The 27,963-nt window shown below is 43.0% G+C and overlaps 1 protein-coding gene and 2 pseudogenes across 3 annotated transcripts; 1 reads left to right on the forward strand and 2 right to left on the reverse strand.

Annotated features, from left to right (window-relative positions):
• Positions 1-1,683: 1,683 nt before the first annotated feature.
• On the reverse strand, positions 1,684-22,331 carry LOC308605935 (uncharacterized protein). Its single transcript, XM_081216322.1, has 4 exons — positions 22,141-22,331; positions 19,490-19,580; positions 11,915-12,041; positions 1,684-6,408 (listed from the first exon to the last, which is right to left on the reverse strand). Exons 2-4 carry the CDS (start codon positions 19,502-19,504, stop codon positions 5,081-5,083), a joined length of 1,470 nt encoding a protein of 489 aa, XP_081072448.1. The 5' UTR covers positions 19,505-19,580; positions 22,141-22,331; the 3' UTR covers positions 1,684-5,080.
• Positions 16,325-17,691, forward strand: LOC308606520 (CDKN2A-interacting protein-like; annotated as a pseudogene). The gene has a single exon. The product of its transcript is annotated as a CDKN2A-interacting protein-like (transcript).
• A 3,343-nt stretch (positions 22,332-25,674) lies between the features above and the next one.
• Positions 25,675-27,056, reverse strand: LOC308605943 (heterogeneous nuclear ribonucleoprotein A1-like 2; annotated as a pseudogene). The gene has a single exon. The product of its transcript is annotated as a heterogeneous nuclear ribonucleoprotein A1-like 2 (transcript).
• Positions 27,057-27,963: the final 907 nt, after the last annotated feature.

The following is a 27,963-nucleotide window of genomic DNA, read 5'->3' on the forward strand; positions in this document are numbered from 1 at the left end:
TTGTGGCTCGCAGGCTCTAGAGCACAGGCTCAGTAATTGTGGTGCATGGGCTTAGCTGCTCCATGGCATGTGGGATCTTCCCAGACCAGGGCTTGAACCCGTGTCCCTTGCATTGGCAGGTGGATTCTTAACCACTGGGCCACCAGGGAAGCCCAATATCTCACTCTTCAAAGGCCCACATACAGAGACAAAAGGCAAAAGCAGTAATAGAATAGAAGCATGGGCCAGACCTATCTGCTGGTCTTACATGGTCTACTGGGGAGGCGTCTGTGGCTCACACTGGGGACATAAACACTGGTGGCAGACATCTCGGGAAGCATTCATCTGCATGAGTTCTCCAGGAGGCTGACACGTCAGCACCAAGACCCAGCACCATCCAACAGCCTGTACGCTCCTGTGCTGGGACTGCTCAGGCTAAACAAGAAACTGGGTGGGGACACAGCCCCAACCATAGCTGACCGGTTGCCTAAAGAAATCCTGAGCCCACAGCCATCTCTACACATGCATCTACACCTGGCCCTGCCCACCAGAGGGCCAAGACCCAGCTCCACACACCAGTGGGCAGGCACAAGCCTCAAGACCAGCCTCACCCACACGAGAGAAGCACAACAACTGAAGTCCTGCAGTCTACAGACAGAACCTGCAAACACAGGCCAGACACAACCCTGGGACCAGCTGGCCCCTGACCCTTGGCTTACAAGAGAGGAGTGCACTGCTGGGACACAAAGGATGTCTCCTAAAGTGGGAGACACTTTCTCATCTCTCCAAGGATGAGAAGCGCAGCTAACCTACCACATACATAGAAAAACAAATAGCAGTTTAGACAGACTGAGGCAACAGAGGATTATGGTTCAGATAAAGGAAGATAAAACCCCAGAAGAACTTAGTTACATGAAGATATGCAATCTACCAAAGGAAGAGCTCAGAGTAACGACCATAAAGGTGATCAAAGACGTCAGAAAGAGAATGGATGCACAGAGCAAGAAAAAGACTGAGGAAGTATAACAATCCAACAGAACTGAAGAATACAACAACTGAAATGTAAAGAAAAAAAAAAAAAACTAGAAGGAATCAAGAGTAGACTAAATGAGGCAGAAGAATGGATCAGTGAGCTGGAAGACAGAGCATGGAAATCACGCAAGTCCAGGAAGTGCAGAGAGTCCCATGTCCACATAAAAACTTCATAGTAACCACAAACCAAATATCTATAATACATATTCAAAAAGCACATGAAAAGATGCTCAACATCATGGGCTTTTCCACTTTGTACAGCTCCTTGGAGCACCTCTTTATTTACTAGATGGGATGCTGCCCAATGCATGAATCATTCAATAAAGCCCATTAGACCTTTAAATTTATTTGATTCAATTTTTGTACATTAATGGAAGTCAGAGTATGAAATTCACTGCTATGCTATTTGCACTACAGCCATCTGAATATCCTGCAACAGAGTGGAGAGAATAACTCAAGTACAATTTATGAGTTTATAATCTCCAACTTGTATGTTATTTGATCCCATATTGGGAAGAAATTGTTATAGATTCTTTCAACACTGAGAACCTAATGGTGCACTCCTAGCTTCTGTTATAAAGTACTGAGGCAGGATAAAACTGTATTGGTAAAAGGAACATAATGCATCCAGGATTTAAAAGATGATTAAATTTTATTACTTAAAACAGCAGACCTATGGTACATTCTCAATAAAACAGTAGCAAAATGTAATGGAAGCAATTAAAATGTGAATCATAAACATACACATACTTCTGGTGCTTCTGATTAAATTTTACTCTGAAGATAACTGCTCTCTTCAATATCCAAAAATTAGACAATTTCTTTCTTGGTCAGAGATGTAGACAATACATACGCTCGTGCAACGGATAAAGTGATTAAGTTTTCTCGTGCATTGTTCCTACCACATAATCAGTCCCTAATAACCTGTCACTATCCTCCCACAAAAAGCCCAGTCCCTGCATGGCCTTCCTGCTTTGTTCATGGCCAGCTGGTAGAGCATCCTGCACTATACCCACACTGGCTTATCTATGGAAGGGCACCCTGAACATAACCATGATGAGTCAAGTCACAGTTTTACACTATTCTCTGCCCCTCCCTGTTGCTAATCCACATGGTATTGAATTCATGATTCAGGATTCATGTTTTTCCAGGGAACGTGGATGTGCATGAACCACACCTAATGAAGTTGGGCCCCTCATGTTATTGATTCTTCCCAGAGACCATCAACAAAGGCCTGTAATGAAGAGATAAGATTATCTACCAAGGCCAAGCTCTTACGGCTCAGCTCACTGAACAGGCCAAAAAATAGAGAGACTACTTCTGGGGGCAAGGAATAGTGACGTTATTCTGAAAGCCAGCAGACCGAGAAAATGGGGAACTAGCAATGCAAAGAATCACATGTCCTGAGTTAGAAATCAGGCTCTTTATAGTAAAAGGAGAGGGAGTTAAGTCCTGGTTCAGGTCAGACTCCTGTGAAATAAAATTCAACTATTACAGCAAGACAGGAATATTTAAACATTAACTCCTCTCGGCCCTTTGGCCTCCTCTCTCCTCCCACTGTGAACTGTGTATTTGCATTATGCATCAAGCAAACCTGATGAATACATACTCAACCATAAAGAGCAACATTCTCCTAGCATCAGCAGGAAAACTCCTTAAAAGATAGCATTCCTTCTTGATCTTGTAAGGGTCACACGACCCACTGCGATGATGCTTAGATCTGGATTATGTAAACTGTCAATAATATGTCATGTGTTGTACCGCTCTCTGTCTTAGAAAACTTATATAACTGTGCCTTAATTTTTTTTTTAATTTTTAATTTTTGGCTGCACTGGGTGTCTGTTGAGGTGCGCGGGCTTCTCTTGTTGTGGTACGCGGGCTTCAGTAGTTGTGGCTCACAGGCTCAGTAGTTGTGGCCCACGGGCTTAGTTGCTCCGCGGCATGTGGTATCTTCCTGGACCAGGGCTTGAACCCGTGTCCCCTGCATTGGCAGGCGGATTCTTAACCACTGCACCACCAGAGAAGCCCTGTGCTTTGATTTCTAATGGGCAGAATAGTTCTGAGCTTTCTCAGACACTCTTCCCAGGTTATCATCCTCAAATTTGGCTTGAATAAAATTTTCTATTTCTGGGCTTCCCTGGTGGTGCAGTGGGTGAGGGTCCGCCTGCCAATGCAGGGGACACGGGTTTGTGCCCTGGTCCAGGAGGATCCCACACGCCGTGGAGCAGCTGGGCCCGTGAGCCATGGCCGCTGAGCCTGCGTGTCCGGAGCCTGTGCTCCGCAACGGAGAGGCCACAGCAGTGAGAGGCCCGCGTACCAAAAAAAAAAATTTCCATTTCTTTCTTAGATTCACTGATTTTTTGTTGACATTGCAGAGGGGTTGTGTTAATTTCTTCCTTCCTGAAGCCATTCACAGGAGGGCCTGGTCAGGATGTTTCCTGGGAGCTAAAAAAGGTATTTTACTTTAATGCTCATTACAAGGAAGTCAGGGTTCCCAGAGATGGCCCATGATGTATAATTTAAGCTTACAGGCAACATCCCTTTACTGATTCACTTCTACCGAAAGCAACAGAATACAAAGGTTAAAGTAAAAGAAACAGGTCCGATATGGACTCAGATTTGTTACTTCAAACTCCAGCTTGAAAGGCGTAAATATGAATGTAGCCTTTTCAAGAAAACCCGAATAACTATTTATACACTGAAGACAACAGGCCATTTCAACACATGCCCTTCTCCCTCTCACATACACATCATCTTTTAACACACTGTGACTTGTAACGATTCTGCAGTATATAATATCTCAGGTTAACCTCAGAGAACTAAAGACTTGTTTATTCCGAGTATGCATTATCTGATGTGTGGTCTGTTGAAAAAACTCAACAAATTCATTACATTTGTAAGAATTCCCCCAAACATGAGTTTTTTTGTTAAATGCTGAGAATGCGCTGATTCATGAAGTTTCCACGTATACACTTTATAACCCGTATGAATGCTCTCATGACACCAAACTTACTGGATGTATCCGTATTTACAACATTCCTAACATTTGAAATCCTGTTCTCCAACATAAATCCTGTGTTCCACAGTTTTGTTCTTCAGTTACAAGCCTTAGCACGCACATTGTTTTGTGTGGTTTCTCTTAAAGATGTGTATTCTATGTGTATTCTAAAGTCCAGTGCATGGGGAGGCCTGAATAAAGCCTCGATTCGCATTTCCATGGCTTCTCTTCAACATGGACTCTCTGCTGCTCCCTAATACGTGAACTCAACGTAAAGGTTTTGCCACACCCATTGCATTTGGGAGTTATCGCTCCAGTATGTTGGGTAAAACATACTGTGATGTTTGGGTAAAATCCCTGCCAAACACATTACATTCGTGCGGTTTCTCTCCACGATAAATATTCTGGTATTTAAGTACGAGTAAGCAATATATTAAATTCTGACATATTTGTTGCATTTTAAAGAATGAAGTATTTGATGATCCCTGAGTTTAAGGCACAACCTAAAAGCTTTGAAAAATTCAGTACATTTGTAACATTCTGTCCAGTGCAGACTACCTGATTATTGGTGTGATGTGAGCCATGAGAACAGATTTCTCACATTCATGGCACTGGTGAGGATTCTTTCCAGAATGCATTATCAACGGGCTGACCACATTAAATACATGTACCCGGGCTCTATCCAGTATGAATATTCTCAGGAAGTCTAAGACGTGAACAGCTGCTAAAAGCATTACAACCTTCATTATATTTTTAAGGGCTCTCGAACCTGTATACATCAGCTGATGGCAAGTTAGGCCTGAAAGCACACTTAAGAACTCACCACACTCATTGCATTTCTCAAAGTTCCTTCCAATATGAATTCTGTCATGGATCATAAGGTAAGCACTTTGACTAAACACTTTGAGACACTCATTGCATTTGTAATATAACACTCCAGTATGAATTATCTGATCATAAGTGAGGCTTACACACATAAAAGCTTTGCCACACTCGTGATATTTGTATAGTTTCTTTTCTACTTTGAGATTTAAAGACCTTCCCACATATATCACACTTACACAATTTCTCTCAGGTATGGATTTTCTGATGTTTAGTGAGGGTGGAGACCTCAGTAAAGGCTCTTCCACACTCAAAACATTTGAAAGGTCTCTCTACAATATGTACTCTCTGATGACTTGTAAGGTGTGAATTTCGACTGAAGACCTTGCCACACTCATCACATTTGAAAGGTTTCTCTCCGGTATGAACTCTCCAATGAAGTTGAAGATGTGCCTTTTGACTAAAAGCCTTTCTACACTCATTACATGTGTAAGGTTTCTCTCCAGTATGAATTCTCTGATGCTTTGCAAGAGTTGCCTTTTCACTAAAGACCTTGCCACACTCGTTACATTTGTAAGGTTTTTCTCCAGTATGAATTCTCTGATGAGTTGAAAGGTGTGAACTGTAACTAAACAGCTTGCCACACTCATTACATTTATAAGGTTTCTCTCCAGTATGAACTCTCTGATGATCTGCAAGGTTTGATTTTCGACTAAAGACACTGCCACATACATCACATTTATATAATTTCTTTCCTGTATGAATTATCTTATGTCTACTGAGGTTCGAGTAGCGATTAAAGGTTTTGCCACACTCGTTACATCTGAAAGGTTTCTCCCCAGTATGAATTCTCTGATGATTTGCAAGGGTTGTTTTTTGACTGAATACCTTGCTGCACTCACTACACTTGTAAGGTTTCTTTCCCATATGAATGCTCTCATGAACTGCAAGGTGTGAATTTGTACTAAAGCTCTTGACACATACATCACATTTATGTAATATCTCTTCTGAATAGATTATCTGATGATTCCTGACAATTGAGCCATGACTAAAGGTTTTCCCACACTCAGTACATTTAAAATCTCGTTCCCTGTGTGTTTTCTGATCTCGTGTCAGTACTAAAGGATGCATAACATCATTCCCATATACATTAGAAACGTTACTTTGGACACGAGGAGGAATTCTTTGAAGTGGTGAAAATGAGAAACTATTGTTGATGGACCTCTCAACTTCATTACATTCAGAAATTAACCCGTCAGTTTGAAATACCTGCAGTTTACCCTGAAAGTTTAATCCAAGCCTATTTCCAATGGGCTTGATTCCTGCATCCCTTCTACCATGCGGATCTCTTCTATCAGTGAGATTTCCATTATGGGTTATAGGCATTCCTTTGTAATTTCTTTCATCATCTCTCCAATGACACTCAAAGTCATACATATATTTCTGGATTTCCGGGAGGGAAAAATGTTTGATTGCACGACTTTTAGATCTTCCCAAGATCACTCTTTGAAATACTTCTCCAGGATCACTGTTCCCTTTGGGTTGTAATTGCTTGACCACATGTATTGGACAGATATCTACAAGACATAAACAGCCATAGGGATAAATTCAAAATTAACTGTTTCATGTTGAATATATGATATTACACCAAAAGTAATACTTATACCAAACACAGTTGTAAAACTTCCCAACTATGTATTTTTTAAATTTTTTTTCATTTTTAAAAAAATTTTGAAATTTCCCAACTATGATCTTAAAATTATTAGAAACATTAAAGCAATAGAATTGTTTACTAAAAAAAGTTATAAAATATAATTCAAATTGATTTTAGAGGAGACTACTTGCAAACCCTCTATGACAAAAACACTCATACAGGAAAAACTGACGTCAGCTCTCAAAAGAACGCAATTTTTCCACCATGACTCCAAAGCACGTGCCAATTAACAGTAAACATACTGTTGTTTCTGAGAAAGATACATTATACTATAGATATATTCTGCATACCTGGTGTACATAAATAAATGTTAATGAACACACAATATACTGTAATGCTAAAAAATCCAAAACAAGCTTATCTAATAATATGTTGCTGTTTAGAATTATAAAACATATATACCATAGAGAAAAAAGAATTCAACAGAACAGTTTTTATGAAAACAAAACATTTTTCTAAATATCTTCTACAAAATGACATACCCGTAACAGGCATTCTGCAACATTAATAAGTAAAAAAACCTTACAGAAATAATGAAAGACTTCAAAAAAATTACTAGATACAACATCAACATGCAAAAACCAACTGGGTTTCTAAACATTAAAAATGAACAATCAAAGCAATTCAATTTATAATAGAATTAAAAAAAAGAATAGTTAAACGTAACATTATACAAGAAGGGAAGGATTTGTAACTACTGCAAAATAAAGACTTCTGAAACATATTAGAGAAGATACAAATAAATCCAAAGATACCCCAAGTTCATGGATTTGAAGTTGATATTGTCAAGATGTCAATACTAGCCAAAGTTATCAGGATATTCAAAATAATCCCTAGTGTAATCCCAAATCCCAATACTGCTTTGCTGAAGAAACAGATGAATCAATCCTACAATTCCTGTGGAATTTCAGGAGACAATGAATAGCAAAAAACAAGCTTGAAAACAAAGTCAGACAATTCACATTTCTTTATTTCAAAACTTTTTCCAAAGCTACACTAATCAAAGCAGTATGGTATTGGCATAAAGACAGAGAGACCTGTGGAACACAAGAGATTCAGAAAAAAACTTTCGTGTATAAGGTCAAATGATGTTCCGCAAGGTTGTCAAGACCACATAATGGGGGAAGGGCAGTCTATGGAACAAAAGGTGTTGAGAAAACTGGATATTCACATGCAGAAGAATTTAGTTGGAACATTATTGTATTAATTCAAAATCTTCAAAGATCTAAACCTAAGTCCCTAGTGAATAAAACTCCTATAAGTAAATTTACAAAAAGAGATTCTTAACATTGGATTTACAATGATTTATCGGATATAACAGCAAAAGCTCAGGCCAACAAACTAAGAACAGATAAATTGGACTACATCATAACTATTAACTACTGTGCACTAAACCATACTCAGCAGAGTTAAAAAACAATGTATGGGCTTCCCTGGTGGTGCAGTGGTTGAGAGTCCACCTGCCGATGCAGTGGACACGGGTTCGTGCCCCGGTCCGGGAAGATCCCACATGCCACGGAGCAGCTGGGCCCGTGAGCCATGGCCGCTGAGCCTGCGCGTCCGGAGCCTGTGCTCCACAACGGGAGAGGCCGCAGCAGTGAGAGGCCCACGTACCGCAAAAAAAAAAAAAAAAAAAAAAAAAAAAAAAAAAAAAAAAAAAAAAAACAATGTATGGTATAATACAAAATATTTGTAAGTCATATATTCAATAATAGTTTAATATCAAGAATATTTATTTAATAAATAATTTTTTTTTTTTAAAAGAAAGACCCCAAAATTCCAACTATAGTTTGTGACAAGGAGAGACTCTCCATTGCCAAATGCCTGGAAGCTATCCTGCCATTTTCCAGTGATGTAGTGACATTCAGAGCCAAAGATCTTGCAGAGAAAATAAGATTTGTGCTACTTCCAACCTGACAACTGACACCCTATATTCTCCATTTAGAATTTGTTCTCAACCAAAAATAATATATTTTTCTTTGATAAGTGATCTTGGGACTTCCCTTGTGGCACAGTGGTTAAGAATCCACCTGCCGGGCTTCCCTGGTGGCACAGTGGTTGAGAGTCCACCTGCCGATGCAGGGGACACAGGTTCATGCCCTGGTCCAGGAAGATCCCAGCGGAGCAGCTGGGCCCGAGAGCCATGGCCGCTGGGCCTGCACGTCCAGAGCCTGTGCTCCGCAGCGGGAGAGGCCACAACAGTGAGAGGCCCACGTACTGCAAAAAAAAAAAAAAAAAAAAGAATCCGCCTGCCAATGTAGGGGACACCAGTTTGAGCCCTGGTCCAGGAACTAAGATCCCACATGCCACGGAGCAACTAAGCCCATGCGCCACAACTACTGAAGCCCGTATGCCTAGAGCCCATGCTCTGCAACAAGAGAAGCCACTGCAATGAGAAGCCTGCACACCGCAATGAAGAGTAGCCCCCGCTCGCCGCAACTAGAGAAAGCCCGTGCACAGCAATGAAGACCCAACGCAGCCAAAAATAAATAAATTTTTTAAAAAAAGACTACATAAAGAACTCTAAAAGGAACTGATCCCTTACTGCACCATGGGGTGGGGGGCTTTCTAAACCAACCATCCCACACATTGCAAATAAAAAACATAAACGAAGAGAAACAAAAAACCGAAACCTAATGATAAAAATAAAAGACAGTCATTTATAATGCATAAAAATATACAAAATGAAAGTTGCAGTGCCTTGAATAAAACAAATGATGGTTTATCACTGAAGGTATCACTCTACTTCATAAGGTCTCTCATTAAGTTGCTTCAAAATTACGTGTGAAGGCAGAAAGAACACTGGCACACAGGTGATGGAGCGTGTGGCACGGCAGGAACAACAGTGCAGTCAGCAGCCTCACAAATATGAGGATGTGAGCTTGGACAGCACTGTTGCTCAGAGAAACTGCTATACCACTCACTGAGGCTCAAAGGGGATGGACATTAGTACATGTGAACAACACTGTCACAGTGCCCTTCACACAGGCTTTTATGACATTGGTCAAAGCTAGAAAAAGAAACTGGAAAGACTTACAGGTCAAGGTCTTCAGACACTTTCTGTCTTGTATCTCAGAACATGCTGACCACTCTACTAAATAGCTTCAAGCGGTGATTTTGTATGTAACGGGAAAATATTACAGCATATGAGGGAATGTATTCTCCTTCAAAAATTTTCTGTTACCCAGTAAACCCACTCTACAGAGAGTCCACTAGAAGCTGCCCATTAAACATAGGTGGATTACCACAGCAAAGAAACTGGATACAATTTCAGACTCTAGGACTACATACTTCAAGATCAAGTTTAAGAGGAAAACTTATACAAACTAAGGAGAAAGTAAAGTCAGGAAGAGTCTACATTCCCAGACTAGATAGAGCAGTACAGGAGCGAAAAAAGACAAGATATGGGAGTCGGATATTATAAGATCTTGAGATGGGACCATTTGCTCGACCCAGGGATGCCAAGCTAAGAGCCTGAAAGATTCATGTATGTTCCCCTTGCTGGATTTAGGATCAAAAAGAGGATCTCGGGCTTCCCTGGTGGCGCAGTGGTTGAGAGTCCGCCTGCCAATGCAGGGGATACAGGTTCGTGCCCCGGTCCAGGAAGATCCCACATGCCGCGGAGCGGCTGGGCCCGTGAGCCATGGCCACTGAGCCTGCGCGTCTGGAGCCTGTGCTCCTCAACGGGAGAGGCCACAACAGCGAGAGGCCCGCGTACCACAAAAAAAAAAAAAAAAAAAAAAAAAGAGTATCTCTCTGTCCACTGTCCTTACAGTTTTCCTAAGTAACAATCACAGAAGATCCAATGCACCTGGCTATTCCACACACCACTGAAATGTGTGGCAACAGCAGAACAGAAGAAATGGCTGACATATCTAAACAGGAAGATAGGGACTGAGACAGCTCCATACACATTCTGAGGTGCCAGATAAAACCAAATAGCAGGGACTTCCCTGGTGGCAGAGTGGTTAAGAATCCACCTGCCAATGCAGGGGACACAGGTTCGAGCCCTGGGCCAGGAAGATCCCACATGCCACGGAGCAACTAAGTCCATGCGCCACAACTACTGAGCCCACATGCCACAGCTACTGAAGCCCATGCACCTAGAGCCCGTGCTCCATAACGAGAGAAGCCACCGCAATGAGAAGCCCACGCACCACAAGAGAGTAGCCCCCGCTCGCCACAACTAGAGAAAGCCCCCACACAGCGACGAAGACCCAACGCAGCCAAAAAAATAATAAATAAATAAATAAAAATAATAATTAAAAAAAAATTTTAATTAATAAAAATTAAATAGCAGGCGGTATTTTCCATCTTCTGGTTGTATCTTCCAAATACAACAGACATGAAACCAGGACAGGGTCCAGGGGTTAGACACTGGAGGCATCAGCTTTGATCTATATGGACTAAAAACTGAGCATCCAATAGAATCAAGTCCATAAAGAGAGAAGAGGGTGCAAGACAACCCAATAACACAGCCCGCCTCATGCTCCTCAAAGTCAAGCAACAGCCAGTTCCCAGCAGCCAGATGGGGAGTGTTGTGGATCTTGATAAAGACCTTGCCTTTGTCTCTGTAGGAGCTGCAGCACCACTGGAGGGTGAAAGAATACATTTTACATTTGGAAGGATGGAGTGATAACTCGGGTAGAAGAAAAGTCTCCTCTGAGAGTTTAATAAAGAAACTTCAGTTTTCCCAAAAAACTCTCCACCATGAGAAGAGTTTCCCAAACACTATTAATGTTGTGGCCTCCTCTCTGCCCCGAGAGCCCACCTGTGTTCACGCTTTTAATACATTCCCACCCATTTGGTTTTTTTGCTATTTTCACACCATTCACCAGAGTCCTGGGCTCTTCCTCTTGCTCCAAAAATGGAGATAATGTTCAGATCAGAAAAAGTAATTTCTGCTTATCAGAATAAAGAAATGTGAAGTGCTGTGTTTTTTTCCCAAACCACAGCTCTTTGTTCAGCTGAGGAGTGAGGACATTACAGGTGGGTCAGGAAAAATATTTCACAAATTCATCCACCTCCTCCTTCTAAATGTATCGGGAACGGTGTAATACATACGTCTAACACTCTTCCAAGAAATAGTCAGTCAAAGCCACAGGGCAGAAGACAAGAAATTGGATATCTTTTAAAAGTGTGCCATTGAGCTTTATACATAATTAAGCTCTTGAACAACCCCTAATGTAACGTGAAACAGGCAGGTCATCTGAAGAAAGGATCAGTTTAAACTCATGGTGCTGCATCATGTCTGTGTCAACAGGGCTTTCAGATCATATGACGAAAACAGGGCCTCCCAAGAAGCACACAGGGCAAAATGCAAAACACCCGAGGGCAGATCCCAACTTCTAGAGGGAAGTTATCCTCACCCACAGAGACCAGGTTCCTGCAGGTCTCCAGCATCACGTCCCTGTACAAGGCCCTCTGAGCAGGGTCCAGGCATTCCCACTCTTCTGGAGAGAACTCGATGACCACATCCTTGGAGGTCAACCATTCCTGAAATGAAAATACATTTCAACAACGGGTCAGGAGAAGAGTTATCTTCATACAAAATGGAAAGACGAGAGAGGGGTAAGGATCGATTCGGTTCAAGTATATGTTCTGAAAGATCTGTGTTAAGGTATTTGGAGCAAATACTGTGTCCCTTATTTTAAATTCTTATGCCTTTTCATAAGAGATTAGTCATATCATCCAATAAATATGGATTTGTCATCTCTGTGGAGAATCCATAAAACATATATAAACAATACTAAACAACGGGTTGTCTATACAGAAGTGTCAGATACTATGTTCTAAACATTGAGTGATATTCAATATTTAAATAAGTTACACTGTGAGTGGTGGCTTCAGAGATGACAAAGTCCACAATGGCTTTAAAGAAAACTCAAAATCTTCAATTATGATAATGATAGAAACAGCAATGACTAAAAGTGTTTGAATACTTCCTATAGACAAAACATTACTCAAAATAAGTACTTTACAAGCACGAACTTCTTACCAATATAACAGCTCATTCGAGAAAGATATGTTCCCATCTTACAGAGCAGAAAACTGTGTCAGAGACACCAAGAGAAACTCGAACCAAGTCAAGAAGCTAAGCAATGACACAGCAAGCACCTGAACTCAGGTGGTTGAGCCTTGGAATTGAAGCTTAAAAATCAGTTAAGGAGAGCATTAAAAGTTCACTGACACTTTGTTATAAGGCAGAAACTAACACACCACTGTAAAGCAATTATACTCCAATAAAGATGTTTTTTAAAAAAAAAAAAAGTACATTGACAGAGGGATCCCTGAGAAAAGCCTGAAAGACATCCAAGGTGAATGACATGGAATAGCATGAAAGGTCATTATAGATGTGGGCACACAAGCACATATACATACACATAAAATGTTAGTAATCTTACTACTATTTAAACCATTAACATGATGGTGCAGAAAAAATTCAAGGCCAAGGAATATATATATATATATTTATACCTTGCTTAGGGCATTTATTACTTTTACTTTGGATTGCAGACACTTGCTTATGTATATGTACCTTAAATCATTAAAACAAGGATTCAAATCTGCTTCATCTCTTCATGTCTTCTATTACTTAAATAGGTCTTTTTTTAATTAGCTATCCATTTTATACATATTAGTGAATATATATCAATCCCAATCACCCAATTCATCCCACCACCAAGGCCACAGAATATACTGAAGATATAATTTCAAGTGCAAAAAGATATATACTTTTGAAATCATGTCTTTTATTTAAATGAATGGCTTGCACATCCATGGCACCCATCACACACGTCAACACAAAATCAACTGGAATGAGAAGACTTATCTCTACATATTTCAGGACAATTTTTTTTTATCATCGCTTTTTTTGTTTTCCACTAATAAAACACTGACACAAAATTAGAGAAGTTTAGTGTTATACACTATTTTCACAGATTAAGAAAATTATCACAGTGGTAAAGTTAAAAACTTCTTGGAGAATTAAAAATCATGACAGAAAAGCGTATAGAAAAAATATATTGTTATTAAGCAAGAACATTTCACCAAACATCATGAAAAGTAAACACTTGATATGTATCCTCTGTAATTACAGTGAAATGAAGGGGGCTGGCCAGGGCTCCTGCCTTTCACCACTGCTCAGTGTGCCTGAGCAGGGACCACTAGAGGAAGTAACAGGAGGAAAAATGAAGACCAAGTGTAAGAGACACAGAGAGAGTGTGTCAGACAGCTGGAAATGTGAACATTCACACATCAAATGAGACGGAAAAGCTAAAGGTGAAAGAAAGGAAAAAGATATTCCATGCTAAAGAGAGCAGGGCTGAGTATATTATATCACATAAAACAAAGGCAAAAACTGACAGAAGGCACAAATGATATTATACAATCTTAAACGAGTCAATTCACCAAGAAGATACAACAGTTATAAATAAATAAATAAATATATAAATATATATATACATTAGAGCTTCACCCCAAATGAAGCAAACGTTAACAGAAATCAAAGGGAAAACAGGGACTTCCCTGGTGGCACAGTGGTTAAGAATCCACCTGCCAATGCAGGGGAAACGGGTTCGAGCCCTGGTCCGGGAAGATCCCACATGCCATGGGGCAACTAAGCCTGTGCGCCACAACTACTGAGCCTGTGCTCTAGAGCCTGTAAGCCACGCTACTGAGCCTGTGTGCCACAACTGAAGCCCACACACCTAGAGCCCATGCTCCGCAACAAGAGAAGCCACCGCAGTGAGAAGCCCATGCACCGCAATGAAGAGAAGCCCCTGCTTGCCGCAACTAGAGAAAGCCCACGTGCAGCAACGAAGACCCAACACAGCCAAAAATAAATTAATTAATTTAAAAAAAAAAAAGAGGGAAACAGCAGCACAGTAACAATATGACACTTCAATAACCCCATTTTACTTGAAGGCTATAATAAAAGAGAAATCTACATGGCTAAATGGTTACAACAAAAAGGGAAAAGATCTCCACTCAAGAATTTTTTACATCTCAATGAAGCAGAAAGAGAACAAACCGAATCTAACTTTGGCAGAACAAAAGAGTTAAATAAGAAAGATTCAGATCTTGCAAACCCACTCCAGGGCATATATCTGGAGAAAACCATAATTCGAAAAGATACATGCACCCCAATGTTCACTGCAGCACTACTTACAATACCCAAGACATGTAAGCAACCTAAATGTCCACTAACAGATGAATGGATAAAGAAGATGTGGTGTATGTATGTGTGTGTGTGTGTGTGTGTGTGTATATGTATACACACACACACATATATATACATATATATACACACACACAATGGAATATTACTCAGCCATAAAAACAAATGAAATAATGCCATTTGCAGCAAAATGGATGGACCTAGAGATTATCATACTAAGTGAAGTAAGCCAGAGAAAGACAAATATATCACTTATATGTGAAACTGAAGGAAAGAAGATACAATTGAACTTACATATGAAACAGAAATAGACCCACAGACATAGTAAAGAAAGTTAGGGGTGACCAAAGCAGAAGGGAGGGGCATAAATTAGGATTTGGTATTAACGTATACGCACTATTTTGTATAAATAGATAACCAACAAGGACCTACTATATAGCACAGGGAACCATACTCAGTATTTTGTAATAACCTATAAGGGGAAAGGATCTGAAAAAGTATATAAAATTGAGTCATTTTGTTGTACACCCAAAACTAACCAAACACTGTAAATCAACAATACGTCACATAGGGATATATGTATATGTATAGATGATTCACTTTGTTATAAAGCAGAAACTAACACACCACTGTAAAGCAATTATACTCCAATAAAGATGTTAAAAAAATACTTCAGTAAAAAATTGCTAAGTCGTTCGACATCACTAATTATTAAAGAAATGCAAATCAAAACTACAATGAGGTATCACCTCACACCAGTCAAAATGGCTACCATCAAAAAACCCACAAACAATAAATGCTGGAGAGGGTGTGGAGAGAAGGGGACACTCCTGAACTGCTGGTGGGAATGTAAATTGGTAGAGCCACTATGGAGAAGACTATGGAGGTCCCTTAAAAAAAAACAAAAATAGAGCTATCCTATGACACTGCAAGTCCACTCCTGGGTATATCTCTAGAGAAAAACATGGTCCGAAAGGATACATGCACCCTAGTGTTCACTGCAGCACTGTTTATAAGAGCCAAGGCATGGAAGCAACCTAAATATCAACAGAATAATGGATAAAGAAGATGTGGTATGGGGCTTCCCTGGTGGCGCAATGGTTAAGAATCCGCCTGCCAATGCAGGGCACACGGGTTCGAGCCCTGGTCCAGGAAGATCCCACATGCCACGGGGCAACTAAGCCCATGCGCCACAACTACTGAGGCTGCACTCTAGAACCCGCGAGCCACAACTACTGAGCTCACATGCCACAACTACTGAAGCCTGTGCGCCTAGAGCCCATGTCCGCAACAAGAGAAGCCACCACAATGAGAAGCCCACGCACTGCAATGAAGAGTAGTCCCCACTCACCGCAACTAGAGAAAGCCCGCGTGCAGCAACAAAGACCCAAGGTGGCCAAAAATAAATAATAAAATTAAATTAAAATAAAGAAGATGTGGTACATACATACAATGGAATATTACTCAGCCATTAAAAAGAATGAATTAATGCCATTTGCAGCAACATGGATGGACCTAGAGATTGTCATACTAACTGAAGTAAGTCAGACAGAAAAAGAAATATCGTATGATATCACTTATATGCGGAATCTAAAAAGAAATGATACGGAGCTCTGGTGCCCTGAGTCAGAACAGCTCCGCAGGTGATGGAGAGCGCTCTGTTTCCAGCCAAAGCAGCAGCAGCATTCCCTCTCAGGTAACAACAGTAGGGTCTGGAACAATTTCTGAACCAGAAGCTCCAGATAAACATGATTCAGTGTCCTTTGTTTCTTTGTTGTTGAAATCCAGTGTGAACAGTCATGTGACCCAATCCACTGATATCCAGAGAACAAAGTGGATCCCCGAAAAAAGAGTGCTCCGGAAGGCTCTTCAGTCTCCGCCTCTCAAAGCATCTCAGAGATTGAGGTGCCCTTGTTGGGCTCCTCAGGAAGCTCAGAAATAGAGTTGCCACGGTTGTCTTCTAAACCCAGTTCAGAGACAGCTTCAAGTGGTTAACTTCCAAAACTAGTTCAGAGGCAAGTGTTTTGTCATCTGTTTCTAAAAACAGTTCCTCATCAGGCACATCTTTACTAACCCTCAAAAGCACCACCTCAGCAAACACGATGCTGACTTCCAAAAGCACTTCGCAGGTAGCTGCATCACTGTTAGCTTCCAAGAACAGCTCCCAGACCAGTGGCTCTCTGGTTTCCAAAAGCACTTCCATAGCAAGTGTGTCCCAGCTGGCTTCTAAGAGTAGTTCTCAGACCAGCACGTCACAGCTGCTTTCTGAAAGTACTTCGCAGTCGAGCGAGAGTTCTGTCAGATTCTCTTGTTGCAAGTTAACCAATGAAGATGTGAAACAGAAGCAGCCTTCTGTCAATAGACTGTACAAATGGTGGCATGGAAGTTGGTGACTTCCATCCCAGCATGAATCACGGAGAGCTCCTAAACGCAGCTGTCGAGGCTCTGAAAGCAACACTGGATGTGTCTCTTGTCCCGCTAATAGAAATGGCACATCTGCCTCAAAACGAGCTCTCAAGAAAGTATTGTTTGTGAATTGAGATGTAAGCCTGTGTATTTGGGCACTGGCTGTGGAAAAAGCAAAGAAAACGCAAAAGCAGTTGCATCAAGTGAAGCCTGGAAGTTATTTCTGAAGAAAAAGATGGTGGTAAAAATATGTAAAAGGAAATACAGAGGCAGTGAGACAGAAGACTTAGTACTCCTCGATGAAGAGTCAAGGCCTGTAAACTTACCTCCAGCATTAAAACATCCTCGAGAATTACTGTAATATGTCCAAAATATCACTGCGTACAATATCTGGTATTTGAAGAGAAAAACTTGCTTTTGTATAATATGAAACACAGGCTTTCACAAATTTTGTATTGCTTTTTTCCAGTTTTGCAGAAAATCTACATTCTAGTTCTCTTCACACAGTGGAAGTTGTAAATAATTTGTGAATGACAGTATACATTCAAAGGTTTATGCATTAACAGCATACCAATATGCTGTTTTATTTGCTGAAGAAAATACTGTCCTCTATTTTTAATGACACATTAGGTACTATGTGTAGTCTTGTGGTCTTAATTTTTGTACTACTTTGAATTTGGTGAAAATGTATGGTCTACCATGCTTTTATTTTTCTAGCTGAATAATCCTTCACATCAAAGAAAAGGAGACCATAGTATTTGAATGTCTGAAAGTCTGTGAAGCTTAAGGTTTTAAGAATGTTGCCCATAATGTTGAACATGTCTGTTAAAGAATAAAAGAGAAAATAGTTGCCTCAGACTAAAAAAAAAAAAAGAAATCCAAAGATACAAAGAAATCTATACTCATGGACTGGAAGCCTCAAAACTCTTGAAATGTCCAAACAAACTACCCAAACTGTTCTACATATTTAATGCAACCATTATCAAAATTACAATGGCAATTTTTGCAGAAATAGAAAAAACACAGGCCAGACATCATAGAGACTCAAGGGACCGCAAACTGCCAAAACACTCTTGAATAAGAAAGATGGTAGGCCACCCTTTAATTTTCAAAACATATTATAAAGTAATCAAGATGGTGTGGTACTGGCATAAACACATATATATAAACCAATGGAACAGAAGAGAATGCTCAGAAATGATCCTTTGTATATATTTAAAATCTACTGATACTAAGGATGCTAAGACTACACAGTGGAAAAAAGACAGCTGCCATTAACAAATGGTGCTGGGAGGGCTTCCCTGGTGGCGCAGTGGTTAAGAACCTGCCTGCCAATGCAGGGGACATGAGTTTGAGCCCTGGTCCAGGAAGATCCCACATGCTGCAGAGCAACTAAGCCCATGTGCCACAACGACTGAGCCTGTGCTCTAGAGCCCACGAGCCACAACTACTGAGCTGGCGTGCCACATGCCTAGAGCCCATGCTCCACAACAACAGAAGCCCGCGCACTGCAACAAAGAGTAGCCTCCGCTCGCCACAACTAGGGAGAAGCCTGAATGCAGCAATGAAGACCCAACGCAACCAAAAATAAATAAATAAATAAAATAAATTTATAGCAAAACAAAACAAATGGTGCTGGGAAACTGGATACCTATGTGATAAACAATGAAGAGGAAACCTTACCTTCATCAAACGTAAAAATTTCTCTGTGCCAAAGAACAAAACCAGCACGGTGAAAACACAAAATCTGAAGAATGAAGGTGATGAAAGTGATTTAAGGAATTTCCACCTCTCAGACATTTAGACTGATTTCATAGTTTGAAATAGATGATGGAATAAAACACCCTCTATCACTGATGTCTAGTTCTGAATTTTTCATTCCCTTCCCAATCATTAAGATTCTGAGTCAGTGACTCACTCATTTAGCTTCAATTGCCTTAGAAAAAGTCACAACAAATTTCCCCTTACTGGTCTACTCCCAGATTTTACCAGATATTGTGCACCTAATAACTGACTTTCATGTGCAGTTTCTTTATCCTGGTTTACAGAGAGCAGACAGTCCATCCAGATGGGGCCCTAAACAACCCCTCCCACCCAATAGCACTGACACTCTGCCTGAATCTGTGGGTGTGAAGCCCTGCCCAGGACTACACCCAGCGGAGCCTCTTCACAAGTTCCAGGTCACCGGGTCATGGGGAGACGGGATCTAAGTGGAGGTGAAAGGCCCTGAGGGAAGGACCCGGGTGAGTGTGAATGTACAGGTGTCAGGCAGGCTACTTCAGAGTCAGAGATTAGCGAGTCCAAAGAAGGGCATTTCAGGAAGGACAGACAGAAGAATCAGCTGAGAAAAAGACTTTACCTGAGAAAGAGTCATTCCTGACTCCAGTTCTTTCCTCTCCCTCCTCTTCTGAGTTTCTTCCTCAGACAACTTTGAGTCTTTAGAGGTTGACCTTGAAAGTTGAAAAGAGGCTGTTTAATGCTTAGAATCGACACACCCCCTTCCTGAGTCACTACCACACACACAGGGAAGCCGTCAGCATGTGGAACAGACAGTCCTCTGCTGCCCACTGTCCCAGGAGGGGCTCAGGACAGTAACTCCCACACAGAGACCAACAGGTGAGTTCTCCCACCCTTTCTTTAGATCTCGCTCCCCTCCTGGTGAGGCCCTCACGTACCCAGCAGCAGCGGGCACCTCAGCTGGACCCGACGATCCCCTGCAGGTCACAGACCAGCCCTCATCCATCCCCACGCAGAGTCCTCACCCTCAGCCCAGATCTCAGCCCTCGGGAATGGGGGACTCAGAGTCACTATACTCAGTGACGGATCCAAATTAGAATTAATTGGGGGCAGTTTAAATATTATTGAGCTTTGGCCTCACACCGACGATCTGAAGAAGAATCCCTCATTAGAGGGTACAAAACATGTATGTGCAAAATGCCTCATCGATCTAATATGAAGCCTGGATTGAGCAGCACTCAGCAGTGGCAAGGCCAGCACACCCCTCACTTTCTTTTTCTTTCCCAGTTTAAGTGAGGTAGAATTGATGAGTAACAACCATGTACATGTGAGGCATACAATGTGATTATTTGATAGATGTATATTCACTGTGTAATAATTATCACAAAAAAGTAGTTTACATTTCCAACAACTTACAATTACCATTTTATTTCTGTGTAGTGAGAACACTTGAGTGCTACGCTCAGAGCAAACTCCAAGTATATAGAAACACAGTGTGATTAACTAGAGTCTGCCTGCTGTACATTAGATATACATGTGGTACTTTTTCATTTTACAACTGAACGTTTGTAACCTCCGACCAACATCTCCCCATTTACCCCACCATCCAACCCCTCCTAATACCCTTTATACTCTACGGCCCTATGAGTAAGAAATTTCTACTTTCCACATATAATATCTGTCTTTTTCTGTCATAATAATGTCATAATTTACAGCTGAAATAAATTTTCTATATCCATTCATTTGTCAGACATTTTAGTTCTTTCTACATCTTGGCTGTTGTGAATAATACAGTAATGTTCATTGCAGTGCAAATATTTCCCTCGCTGTAATGATTTCATTTCCCTTGGATATCTAGCCAGAGGTGGATAACATAAGCAAATAAACTTTAAATGTTTTACATTCTAAAGCAACAAATTAAAATATCACAACTTAGGGCTGCCCTGGTGGCGCAGTGGTTGAGAGTCCGCCTGCCAATGCAGGGGACAGGGGTTCGTGCCCCGGTCCGGGAGGATCCCACATGCCGCGGAGCGGCTGGGCCCGTGAGCCATGGCCGCTGAGCCTGCGCGTCCGGAGCCTGTGCTCCGCAAACGGGAGAGGCCACGGCAGTGAGAGGCCCGCGTCCCGCAAAAAAAATAATAAAATAAAATAAAAATATATATCACAACTTAATCATCCATGTGCAAAGAACTCACCCCCCATCTGTATCCAGCTTCCCCCTCTACCTGACTACTATGTGTTTCTATTTCATTCTTTATCCGTCTCCCTGTTCCCCTCTTTGCTCCCCTCCGCTCTCCTGCGGTTCCTGCCCTCCTATTTACTTTCTCACACCTGCCCTGCCCCACCACTCTGCAACTCGTTCCCCCTCCTGCTGCTCTTTACGCCCACCTTTTCTGACTGTCCTAAACCTCCGTATATTTCTGCCTCTTTCTTCCTCCATCTCTGCCCCCTCTCTGCCCTCCAGGTGACATTCCTTCTACTCCGGTTACACTCCCGCTCTGTGGCACCCCACACGGCTATGCTTCCTTCCTGCTGTGTCTTCCTCTGCTCTTCTAGTCAACACCTGTCCTCCGTGCCTCTCCCAGGACCACGACGCTCCGCAGGCCTTACTTCTAACTCTTTTATCCTCTCCCCCCACTCCCTGTGAAGTGCTCTCACCACTGCTGTCCCTCCTGCTACAGCTGACGCAGGGCCCCTGTCCTCATGTTGCTCTCCAATCCCAGGAGATCACACTCCTTTATTCACTTCTCTGTTTTATCCACCCGCTACTTTAAGAGCTAAATCTGTTTCATTTTACTATCCCTTTGAGAACAATTTCCAGCGAGATGAACTTGTGACGGAAGAATACTGGGTGTCACACGGTCGGCCCAGGTCACCTCCCCCTACACAGGGTAAGCGCAAAAGCTGACTAGGAAGAGGAGGCTTGCGGATCACAAGGACCGGCCTGAGGAGACGCGAGGACAGGGGGGCGGGGAGGGAGGGGTCGCAGGAGAGGGGCGGGCTCTGCATAATCCCGGGACCGGGGACAGGACGCGGCCTGTCCGGGAGCGCGGCGGCCGGCGCTGCCCTCTGAGGTGGGAGAGACAGCGAAGCTGGGGGCGCGCGAATCCACCTCGCAGAAGGGGACTTTACAAGGCGCAGGCGGAAGTAATAAAGGACTGTAAGCAGGAAAATGTCGCGAAAGGCGGTGTCTCAGTGGACGGAAGGCCGAAAAGCAAAGGGCAAGGACCAACCTCACAGCGATTTCAAACCCAAAGGAAATTAATACTCGACCTGTAACGGCGACTTCTGGATTTACTTGGGGCGGACGGCGGGCGCTGGGCTATTACGCCCGCAGAACCTCGGAGACCCTAAAGATGGAGTAAGGGGGACCGCGCAGCACAGACTTAACACTAGAAGGAAAAACTTAAGCTCCGCCGTGCGACCTTCACTCTCAGGTCTCCGCTTCCGCTTCCGTAAGAACTGCGCACGCGGCGCGTACTTCAGAGGCGAGGCTTCTAGGCGGGACTTGGGCGGAGCGCTGAAGGTGAGGGGCGGGGCGAGGAGAGTCCAGTTCTGAGCTCCAGAGCCCGAAAGGCGGGGAAGGGGGTAGGGGGCAGTCAGGGAATGGTGCTTCCCAGTACTTTGAAACCCCTTAAGTTACTGGCTGTTACAGTTTTCAGGTAAAATCTTACAGCTTTGGGGACCAGTTATATTGGAAACTAGGATGTTTCCTCCTAACAAGTAGAAAATAATTTTAATAAAAAATTGTTTTTGCCAGCATGTTGCTCACAAGTCCTGCTCCTGAGGCTCAAGCAATTCAGTGGTTGGGAACTTGGGTCTCCAAGTGGTAGCTGTGGGGCAGTCATTGGATGTGGAACATTTCCTGCCATTAGTATTAATTTAAGCAGTTTAAGAAAACAAGAGCTTGACTTGTCTCTATTACAAACTAGAATAAAAAATACAAAACTCTGGGACTTCCCTGCTGGCGCAGTGGTTAAGAATCCACCTGCCAATGCAGGGGAGACGTGTTCGAGCCCTGGTCCAGGAAGATACCACATGCCACGGAGCAACTAAGCCCATGCACCACAACTACTGAGCCTGTGCTCTAGAGCCCACAGGCTGCAACTACTGAAGCCGACATGCCACAACTACTGAAGCCCATGCTCCTACAGCCTGCATGCCACAACTACTGAAGCCCATGCTCCTAGAGCCTGTGCTCTGCAGCAAGAGAAGCCACCACAATGAGAAGCCTGCGCACCACAATAAAGAGCAGCTCCCACTCGCCGCAACTAGAGAAAGCCTGCGCGCAGCAAGGAAGACCCAACGCAGCCAAAAATAAATAAATAAATGCAAAACTCTCCCTGGGAAGAATGGGCCACTTCATACTGACACCCTGCAGAACAACTTGTCCTTTCTGTTCCTTACTCAGCCAGGAGGCCAACTCAACACTGCTCAGTTCCAGAGACTCAGGGACAAAACCCAGGGTCTGGGCTTCCCTGGTGGCGCAGTGGTTGAGAGTCTGCCTGCCGATTCAGGGGACACGGGTTCGTGCCCCGGTCCAGGAAGATCCCACATGCCACGGAGCGGCTGGGCCCATGAGCCATGGCTGCTGAGCCTGTGCGTCCGGAGCCTGTGCTCCGCAACGGGAGAGGCTGCAGTGGTGAGAGGCCCACGTACCGCAAAAAATAAATAAATAAATAAATAAACCAGGGTCTGAGACTGGAGGACTAAGGTATGTGATAACTTCTGTCAGTAATGATTACTTTCTTTTAAATTTTTTTCTTTTTTTTTAAATTTTTAAATTAAAAACATTTTTACTAACCATTGCTTTAAAAAGAGCAATACATTTTTAAAAACCGATATAAATTACATTGTTCTTTTGTTACTGAGTCTAAGCCCCTACTGCTCGCCACATGACAGGCCAATGATCAAAAGATGAGTCGTTGGGACAAGGAGTAACGACTTTATTCAGAAAGCCAGCAAACCAAGAAGACGGCAGGCTCATGCCCCCAAAGAGCCATCTTGCCTGAGTTAGAATCCAGGCTCCTTTTATACTAAAAGGGGAGGCAGTAAAGTCAAACACTTCCTGGTTCCCATCAGCCTCCAGAGGGAGATGTGTCAATTTCTTCCTCCCTGCAGTCATTCACAGGTGGGCCTGGTCAGGAGGTTTCCTGTGAGCTAAACAAAGGTATTTTAGCTTAAGGCTCATGACCTGGGAGGCAGGGTTCCCAGAGATGGGCCATTATGTATAATGTAAGCTTCTAGGCAACATCCCTTCAGTGAGGAACTTGTAATAGAATACAAAGTGTTCTTCCCTATTACAATTCCCCACTGTCAATTTCCATCCCACAATCTTGTGGGAAAAGGAATGAAGACCCTTCTGCTGAACAGAGGTGAGGAATATTCCTTAGAATCTTTAGTTAGTCCTTTTTATCTACAACTATTTAAACCTGATGAAACCTCTTAGCAGTTTCTTGTCTAATTCGTAACTGAACTTGGGGTTTTGGTTCCAGTTCAATACATATACTAAATTCTGGTGCTATTTCTTTGGACACAATTAAACAAATTGGTTGCCCCTTCTCCAATGGGCAATGGAGATGGAATTCCCATGTACTTCGGTTGGATGGCAGACCTGTTGGAGGTAAACTCATGAATAAATAGCGCCCAAAGTTTTAATGTGATTGGCCAGCGCTAGGTCTTTAGCATTTATAGATTCTCCTGCCTGGGCACACACCTGCAGTGGCCTGCCATACAGTATTCTAAAGGGGCTTAATTGAAGCCTGCTTCTGGGAGCCACTGATCCATAGCAGAGCAACTGGCAAGGCCTTATCCCAAGTTCAGTGTCTCTTGCCATGTTTTAGCGACGTTCCTTTTTAATGTATGATTCATTTTCTTGGTTTTTCCTGTTGATTATGGTCTCCAGGATGAATGCAGTTTTAATGCCTTCTTCCAAATCAGGGGATAATATCCCTTAGAAGGGCTTTAACCACTTCAGAGAAATTCTGTCTGTGGGATATGCTTCCACCCATCCTGAAAAAGTGTCCACAGAAACACTAGCAGGTTATCTGAAATTTCTTGCAGTTCAAGGCGTTTGAGGAAAGTCTGTTTTTCAGTCCTGGGTGGGCAGGTTCCTCTGTGTTGAGTTCCCATCTGTGGAGGTCTGACAGCTATTTTTAAGACCTTGCGGGAAAGAGCTCTGTCGCCTTTCCAGGGATTTTCATGAGCCCCATGAAACTGGGGCTAGCTCAGCCAGAGAAGTTAAGGTTTGGAGCAACACATCCTCACTCTCATTCCCTGCCTTTTCGTATTTTCCCTGATAATACTACCAATCCTCGCGCATAAAGGATTTCATCATTCTTCCCTGCTTTTTCACAAAATGGCTACAGTCATTCAACAGCCACTGTAAAACTACAGATAACAATTGATTATATAACCATTAAAAGGGTGAATTCCTTTTTAAGAGTGTATTAAATCATTTGTTGATTACACATGATAGTGGATGATACACAAGCTTCATTCCCATCTAGAACTTTATCTGGAACCATAATTCTATTTAGATATATTGCACAGGATGTACCAACAATCATACAACCAAAACACTCCGTGACTTGGCTTGGGGGACCCTTGTCACGGTGAACTCCAGGTCACAACGCAGTAACTGTCAGTTCAACTACACCAAGGTTTCTGAAGACAGTAGCTTCTCCACCAGAGCAGGTTGTAAATAAACTTTGAATGGAACCTGGCATCACCCTGAAGGAGTTCTAACGTCACACTGTTGGGGTAGTTTACCAAAATGGCTTCAGAGTAGACTAACTACACAGCACATTTAAAAAAAAACAAACACATTTATTCAGCGTCATGATCAAACTATTACATTGAGCAATCAACAGCATGGGTGCAAAAAAAAAAATCTACATTAAAACCCTTTGTTGGACTGCTTTACACTTTCCACAGAACAGAAACTAAAATAACCTGTTATACAATTAGTCACAAATACAGTCCTCGAGTTTTTTTTCCCCACACACATGAGTACTGTCTAAAACACGTCTTCTTGGTAGCAGCTAGGCCCTGCCACCACTGTGCTTGGCTGAGTTCACAAATCTTTTGTAACCTGGAGCTTCCCTGTCACTTCTCTGGCTCTCCTCTCCTGCTAAGCTTTGTTTCCCAGCAGTAGTTAAAACCTTCTGCCACTGCCATAGCTACTGCTGCTGCTGGAACCACCATAGCCACCTTGGTTTTGTGGTTTGGCAAAGTATTGGTCTCCACCACCACAGGGGCCAGCACTTCTGCCTCCAAAGTTTCCTCCTTTCATGGGTCCAAAATTTGCAGATTGGTTGTTGTAATTGCCAGAATCATTGTAGCTTCCACCACCTCCAAAATGGCTTCCATCATCATTACCAAATCCATTATAGCCATTTCCACTGCCACCATATCCCCCGCCACCGCGGCTGCCACCAAAGGCACCTCGACCACTGAAGTCTCCTCCACGACCAAAGCTGTCATTCCCACCAAAACCCCCTCCACGACCACCACCAAAGTTTCCAGAACCACTTCGACCTCTTTGGCTGGATGAAGCACTAGCCATCTCCTGCTTAGAGAGGGCTTTCCTTACTTCACAGTTGTGGCCATTCACCGTGTGGTATTTCTGACTGACAGTCTTGTCTACAGAGTCATGGTCATCAAAGGTTATGAAAGCAAAGCCTCTCTTTTTGCCACTACCTTGGTCAGTCACGATTTCAGTCACTTCAGTTTTCCCATACTGTTCAAAATAATCTCTTAGATCATGTTCTTCAGTGTCTTCTTTAATGCCACCAACACAAATCTTTTTCACAGTTAAGTGGGCACCAGGTCTTTGAGAATCTTGAGACGGACCTCTTTGGTTCCACAACTCTTCCATCCACCCTGTGTGGCCTTGCATTCATGGCCGCATCCACCTCCTCCACAGTGGCATATGTGACAACCCCGAAGCCTCTGCAGCACTTAGTGTTTGGATCCCTCATTGCCACACAATCTGTGAGCATTCCCCGCTGCTCAGAATGCCTCCTCAGACACTCATCAGTTGTTTCAAAGCTCAAACCTCCGATAAAGAGCTTCTGCAGGGCTTCCCTGGTGGCGCAGTGGTTGAGAGTCCGCCTGCCGATGCAGGGGACACGGGTTCGTGCCCCGGTCCGGGAAGGTCCCACATGCCGCAGAGCGGCTAGGCCTGTGAGCCATGGCCACTGGGCCTGCGCCTCCGGAGCCTGTGCCCCGCAACGGGAGAGGCCACAACAGTGAGAGGCCCACGTACCGCAAAAAAAAAAAAAGATGTTTCAATGGTGCACATGCCCCAGTGATGTTCCCAAATCTTCCACAGAAACACTCCAAATTCTCTCTCTCTTTTTTTTTTTTTTTTTGCTGTACGCAGGCCTCTCACTGTTGTGGCCTCTCCTGTTGCAGAGCACAGGCTCCGGACGCGCAGGCTCAGCGGCCATGGCTCACGGGCCCAGCCGCTCGGCGGCATGTGGGATCTTCCCAGGCCAGGGCACGAACCCGTGTCCCCTGCATCGGCAGGCGGACTCTCAACCACTGCACCACCAGGGAAGCCCCCAAATTCTCTTTTGTATCTTTCACAGTGCACCTAAAACTTTCTTCATTTGGGACCCAAAATACTAAAAAATACCAAAGATAACTCACAACACGATCACTGAAATTTTCCCTGTATTACTCTAACAATTGCACAATGATTCTACACCACCCAAAAGACCCAACAGAAGTCACCTGTGGTGTGGAGGCTGTAGGGCGCCCTCTAAATGAATAGCCTGAGGACAAGGCACCCATCCTCATGCACGCAAAGATCCCTGTGGGCTCAGCTCAGGCCATACTTCTCACAACACTGGAGAAAAATGTTTTTCTCTGCCTAAATCCACTGCCTTCATTCGTCCCCAGGTATAACCATGAAATACCCAAATAAACCAATGCATGGAAACCTCACTCTCAGCAGCTATGTCCCAGGGAACCTGAGCTAAGATACTATGGCACCTCAAACCATGCAATGCACCCACAACTACCTATAAACCCAATACCAGGTGCTCCAGCCAGAACTGACACATCCCTTGCCACAAACCCCTTGAGACC

This window comes from Mesoplodon bidens (assembly GCF_964165515.1).
Source record: "Mesoplodon bidens genome assembly, chromosome: 18".
NCBI lineage: Eukaryota > Metazoa > Chordata > Mammalia > Artiodactyla > Ziphiidae > Mesoplodon > Mesoplodon bidens.

What these genes read in the sequence shown, in the direction of transcription:
- LOC308605935 (XM_081216322.1), bottom strand. An exon ending in CAGGAACCTGGTCTCTGTGG is followed by an intron (nt 6,409 to 11,914) that starts GTGAGGATAACT and finishes TATGTCTTGTAG; the next exon opens with ATATCTGTCCAATACATGTG.